The sequence below is a fragment of the Dufourea novaeangliae genome, unplaced genomic scaffold, assembly GCF_001272555.1.
Source record: "Dufourea novaeangliae isolate 0120121106 unplaced genomic scaffold, ASM127255v1 scaffold248, whole genome shotgun sequence".
Taxonomy (NCBI): Eukaryota; Metazoa; Arthropoda; class Insecta; order Hymenoptera; family Halictidae; genus Dufourea; species Dufourea novaeangliae.
This window is the reverse complement of record NW_015374156.1, coordinates 1,887,581-1,894,107: the sequence shown is the minus strand read 5'-3', so window position 1 is coordinate 1,894,107 and position 6,527 is coordinate 1,887,581. Positions and strand designations below refer to the sequence as shown.

The 6,527-nt window shown below is 34.5% G+C and overlaps 1 protein-coding gene across 1 annotated transcript in view; it reads right to left on the bottom strand.

Moving 5' to 3' along the window:
* Window positions 1-3,204, bottom strand: part of LOC107191905 (axin) — a 4,089-nt gene extending 885 nt beyond the window's left edge. The window contains exons 1-5 of the mRNA XM_015581049.1: window positions 3,126-3,204; window positions 2,131-2,935; window positions 1,613-1,777; window positions 393-1,072; window positions 1-278 (exon numbers count right to left, since the gene is read on the bottom strand). The exon at window positions 1-278 is cut by the window's left edge and continues 28 nt beyond it. Coding sequence (XP_015436535.1) covers window positions 1-278; window positions 393-1,072; window positions 1,613-1,777; window positions 2,131-2,935; window positions 3,126-3,192 — 1,995 coding nt within the window. The 5' untranslated portion in view covers window positions 3,193-3,204. The remainder of the gene's footprint in view (window positions 279-392; window positions 1,073-1,612; window positions 1,778-2,130; window positions 2,936-3,125) is intronic.
* Window positions 3,205-6,527: the final 3,323 nt, after the last annotated feature.

Below are 6,527 nucleotides of genomic sequence, written 5' to 3'. Positions count from 1 at the left end.
TGGGTCAGCAATAAAAGGTTGTGCAGGAACACCCCATGTTTCCCTGTTTGTTCTTTCCAAAGAGCCACTACGAGATCCATATTTTTTCCCATGTCGGCTATGCTTGACATCTTTCTTGTCGCTTTCTTTAAGCCACGACAGAAGACGAATATCTTTACTAATCGTCAACGGTGGTGCATCACTTACAACGCTTACACCACTATCAGTTAATTCCGTCATAGACTTCTTCGTGGCTGATCTCCTAGTCATGTCCGACCTTCGGAATCTCTGATCATGACCTGTAAGAAATTTTGTAATATAATAATTGTTCAATAAAATAGAAATTCACGTATTCAAATTATTTACTCGTTAAATAGTACATTAAAATACTTTTACCGGGAGTCTTAACATACCTTGAAGATAAAGGTCTTGCTTATGGAGGGAATCGGCATAATCAGATGGCACGGATTTAGATTTAGGCAAGTGAGATCCTAGTGAACTCATGGAGCCAGCTCCGACAAGATCGCTGCCTTCTTGAAAATCGTGAATATTACCACTATCCGCAGAAAATGTAGAGAACACATCCTTCTCTTTTCTTTGTTTGTACGACCGTGGATAATTGTGCGTAGAACGTCTTCTTTCAGGCGAATGCAGTCTTGGAGATGAGAGGCCAGGTGATCGGGAGGGCGTTAGATCTGACCAAACTCGTGACACATGCTGATCTAGAATTGCTTGATCATTATCTTCTTCTATTAATAACTTTTCTCTGAGTGCATCAGCTAGTGCTTTTGGAGCTCCACTGGGCATCTCCAAAGCTACGTCTTTACTGTTCGTGTCACTTTCTTGCAAATGCCTATCAAGCTTTTCCTGAGATTCTCTTTCGCGTTTGACATTCTCTAACTTCTCAATAAGCACTTGAGCAAATTCTTCTGGTCTCAACGGATGCATAAGGTCACGTGGCACCCGCTGTGTACGAGGGATGATTGTATGATGTGCCATTGGATCACGATTTAAACTAGCTGAATCTTTCATAGCTCTGCACTGCCTTATATATTGTTTTTTACTTCGTTGCTTTCCCATTGACATACCATCACTGGAATTGATAAATCGAAACAAATATTTGTTACCGATTTAAATAATTTCAATGATACAATTAAATATTTACTTACTTATTTAAATATTTAATAAAAATTATTAAATATTTAATCAAATATTTTACTTCGATTTAGTATTGCTAGCAAAATATGTGCATTTAGTTAAATATAGACCTGGATACACATTCGAGCATAAAATTGTTAAACTTATTAATTTAATTTACCATAAGAGTTTTAACACACAGTATAAAAGTTATTTACATATGTAAAACATACATTTTAAATATTTCTTCTACTACAATAAAAAAAATATAAGAATAAAATAATACAATCATGTAACCCTACTATATTCAAAATCTTCATTTCTAATAAGATTTGATCATAATTTACTGTAGTACTTTAATGTCATCTCACTGAATATTTGGAAACATTTACGAAATCCTTGCAAGTGCATTTATCCTTGTAAGCATTTATTCTATCCAAACATATTACAAATTAGAATTTATTCTTCGTACGTTAAATAAAATAAAAAGACTTACACTGATGAATCGGTGAGAGACATATTGTCTGATTCGGTTCGTGCATCACTGCTCAAGCTTTGAAGTTCTGAATCCTGTCTGGATACTGGGTTGTATGAGGAATATTGTGCGTGCAGTCTGGGTACGAGCATATGATATGGACTAGCTCCATGTTGCAAGTAAATGCTACGAGCGCCACACAAAATGTCAAATCAAAAGGAAGGAATAAACAAAAGATTGGAAAATTGTTTCGATAGAAATATTACAAATATAAAATATAAAACCAATTAAAACACTCATATAATATACAATGTGTATTCGCAATCTGATATGTTTCTATTGTATTAAAGACTTCAGGAATGCTATGAATATATGTATATAAAACATTATACACTACAAGACATTGCAAAAAAAAATCCACACATCAAGCTTAAAAACAATTCGAGCTAAACAAAGCGTTTAATGCATATCTAACTGTAAGCATTCTAGGTAATGAATGTTTTAAATAAAAACGATATTTATGTAGGAAAATGTATTACCCAGCATACGCTTCTGGCTTTGGTCGAAGATCCATCGCCCTAGTTTGTTGAGTAGCCATAAGCATATCTTTGGTCAATCTGAGCTCACTCCTCAATTCCCCAGGCGTTTCACTAGCTGAATGTGAGCTATGTACGGAACTAACAAATTCGCTGTCTTCGTGGACAGTGGGCAATAAGCTTGGCCCACAAGAAACAGACATCTCTCGACTGGATCCTGAACTAGGACATCCGCCAGAATCTGGATTCTGACAAGACTGTACATACTGAAGATACATATCAGACCGAAGAAAGTTTGGATATGTAGTCTCATTAATGAGGCGTTCGACTTCCAACTGTACAGCGTCGAACACCTTCTCGTCCGCCCGACCTTCCTTAACTCGACGATTCGCTTCCTTTCGTACATCTTCTGGTATAGCTAATTGCGACTTAAGAAAGAACCTTCTATAGATAAGTTTAACCAATTGATTTATCCTCTCAGGATCATCTTGTTCCTTGAGACCCTCACAGGCAAACCAGAAGTTAAGGGGATTCGCATGCGGTCTGCCTTCTTGATCCAGATATTTTCTGAACAATTCCAAGCCCACTGGATCCTGCAGCAAAGAATGCAGATTCCTGGCCCACCGCAAACATGCAGGTGGCGAATCAGTTTCCATGGTTGTCGTACTACAACAACCTTCAGGTTCAAATCCCAAAGGTGCTGAAGCATCGCAACCTGAAGCTGTTGGAATTGCAAGAGAAGAGCGCCTAGGGGTCAGAGTTGGACTGTGTGGACGGAACCTGCTGACATAGTTTCCTGTTTCCTCTCCTGTAATTAAAATTTAGGAAAAAATTATTTCTGTATTCAAAATATTTGTCTTATAAGAAACGTATGTATCTGTACGTATACATATTTATAATTATAGCATGTGATTAAGCCCACTGAGTGATTAAAGATGAATTTAATAATCATTTCTATACATTTTAATGGTATTTCGAAATTATATATAAAAACTTACCAGGCACGGGTGGCCGTGGAGAGTTTTCATTGAAGCAACGTGCTTCGTGCTGTCGAGATCCACTCATCCTATCTATTATGGCCTTCGCGTATTATTTTACGTTCTATATTTAATTTAGGCCCACGACGCCTCTTAGTGGACATGGTTAATCCAAACCTGAAATGTAAATAAAAATATTTCGAATGAGCATCTTTCTCATTATAAATAAAAACAATGTATAAATCATTAAAATAACAATTAAACATGTATTATATTATAACACATAAGATTTATCATTTATTTATAATTATCACCACCTATAAAACAGAAAAATATTGCAAGGTATTCTTTATTGCAGTTTCAATTATATAATTCTGGTTTTATACAGCTTGCATCAAATTTTATTTGGTGTGCTAAATAATAATAAATACTGGTGTAAGTATATTTTGCATTCAGAAGTCTCAAACAAAAGACCTAAGGTAGGGATGGTGGATCGATCGAGCCCTGTGGTGAGTCATATACCAATTAAGCACCTAAGGATGGTTTTCCTATCCCAAAGAACTCTAAGGGCGGAGCCTGACAGAAAGACCATGGGGTAGCTCCTGGCATCCAGGCTGCGCATTGAAAGATGCCTCTCTATATATCCCTATTGGTCTGCGCAGAGCATTTGTGTGGTATTGATCGACAAAAATTATAACGCAATCCATTGAACCTTACAGTCAGCCCCAAATGGTGCTTAGTTTCTGGAATCAAACTCACTGCAAACTAGAACTTTATTTTGACAGGATGGATAGATATTAATAGATCTGGAGGATAAGGTATCCTATACAAAGAAAAGACCATTATATCCCCAAAGGTTCAGTCTATTGTTATGATGAGCTATAGAAATATGATTTCATAAAGATCCTGTTAAGATCATTCATGTGTTATATCCTTCTTTCCATGGAAACAAACTATAATATTAAAATATAAACACTTAGCTTTACCATATGTATTAACAATGCATTTAACAGTACAATGTAATATCCAAATATAAAGAAATTAAAATAGCTAACATTTTAGCTTACCAGAAAGAGTATCATAATTTACTTATTGAGTTCAAATTTAATTATTTTAAACTATTGAGTTTGAATTTCAATTGTACATAAATTGACTTGTATTAATTTTCTGAATTTAAATATATTTAGGAGGTAAAGAATGTAATAAATCTATATACTCCATAGTTTTGAAATGAATAAAGTATACACAAACACTTTCAAAATAAAATATACACATCTACTTAGAAAGACCTTAATGAATTGGACAGGAAAAACTGGGACACATACTACAGATGTACATATGTGAGCATCAATACCTTGGTATATAAGTAGGTTCATGGTACATAAAAGTTCTACACAAGCATAGAAATTTGATCTCTACCTATACAGCAGGGAAAATATGAAATGAAAAGCTGTCATAATGAATCATCTCGCTTCACTGCACATTTACCTGCGTTAAGGGATGAAAAGGAATGTACATACCATTTTGCTAGTACTTTCGTATAAGTCACCTTGAAATCTGTATAGCCGTGTAAAATCTATTATGATCTTTACAAGTTTATCGACCTCAAGCACAAGCAGCTTCGAACTTCTATTGTTATAGAACAGAATGAACATGCGATACCACTGTCTACGCGTCTCTAGGCAAACTGAGCTAAGGCTGCGTCCTGACCAGGACTGACACCACATTGGTACAGGAAGGGTGGAGTAGGGATACAATGTCTGATCTTGTCGGATTGTAAAGCGCACGGTTCTACTACCCCTACTATAAAAATAATGGCACGCAGTTTCAACAGAATATAATGTTGTGTTTCTTCCCAAATGAATAATAGAGTTATATGTTTTTAAGTAATATCACATTCATATTTGTTATATAATTTTTAATAGCACTTTATTTATTACATTACACTATGTGAAAAGGCAGAAGTAACTAAATTATTTTGATAAAATATCTAAATATATTTGCTATCATTCTGAAAAATCTGTGCTTACCAAAACATTAAGAAACTTCCTTGAGTCATGGAAAAATACTAATAGAAATAGTTAACTCAAGTTTTAAATACAAATTTTTCTTTGAATAATTAAAATATATATGTACCGGAAACAAAAATTGTTTAAAAAGAATTGTAATTACTATAATTGTAAAGAAGTTCTGTTTGAAATCTGTATATTATTTATTTTAATTTAATTTATAGGCGCATAGATAATGATGAGACTCTTTTAGTTATTGATAAAAAAAATGGAAATTATAATTTAAATTATTAATAAATGACAAATTAATATAAAATTATGGAAAGAGAAAAAGTCACGTAAATAGTTACAACCACCTGTAACTAACAACACGATAAAACCACAGACGCGATATAAGAATAGACCTACATCCAATGTATTTTTGTGGTCTGATTTTCTGGGGTCCTAGCACCCTGTTACCATTTCAGTGTCAATACCCGACATTACCGATAAAGCACGAATTCTGAATTAGCACGGATGGAGCATTATATGCTTCGTTCATATTACGTGTAATGTGTATCTAATTGTGATTTGGCGAGAATACATGCGATGTTTCAGTTTAAATTATGAATACAACACTTAAACATGAAGTGCGAAAGTATATATTTTTTTTATTTATCTACAAGATAATTTCTATTATAACGTGTTAATGTATACATAAATACTAAACCCATTGTTAATGTACTATTTTATGAAATCCTGTTCGCCTAATAGAACAGGGATAACGATATCCTTGTCCCGGGAGCTTGTGAGACCAATTTTGTCGTTTCGGCGGTGCAGTTTTAATTACTATGCACTATATTTACTGTAAGGACGACTGATTTCGCTTGACTCGGAGTTATGGTATTATCATTTAACTTAGGGTTAATCTTAGGATTTGCCTTATAGTTTTATAAATGTTAAATGTACTCTGGGATTGTAAAGTCCTTTTACGCCTTTACACGGCCAATCCTGTTAACATTACTAAATACATATGTATGTACATGTACGTATATATAATAGTAATGGAACAAAGGTGAAAGAACGAAATATTAAGTTAGAATTAGACCTATAAAGTAAGAAGACTCCTTTCTAATGAACTGACTTTACAGTGAACGGGCTGAAGAGAACTCGTCTGTGGCAACAGTCCCATCGATAATTTTCGAATGTATCTAACACTCACAATTTTACAACGTAGCGTACTTTAGACTTGGTAATACTGTAAAAGTTTGGCTAGCTGAGGTCGCGTTGGATTGAATGTAATTCCCGAATTCGCCGTTTTCATAACGTAGAGGACGCTAAAATCTCAGGGTTTTTGAAGGGTCGGTATAACAGATTTCTAGGGTCATGAAGTTCTGTAAGGTAAGTCTGCTCTCATACTCCGTCTGTGAGCACA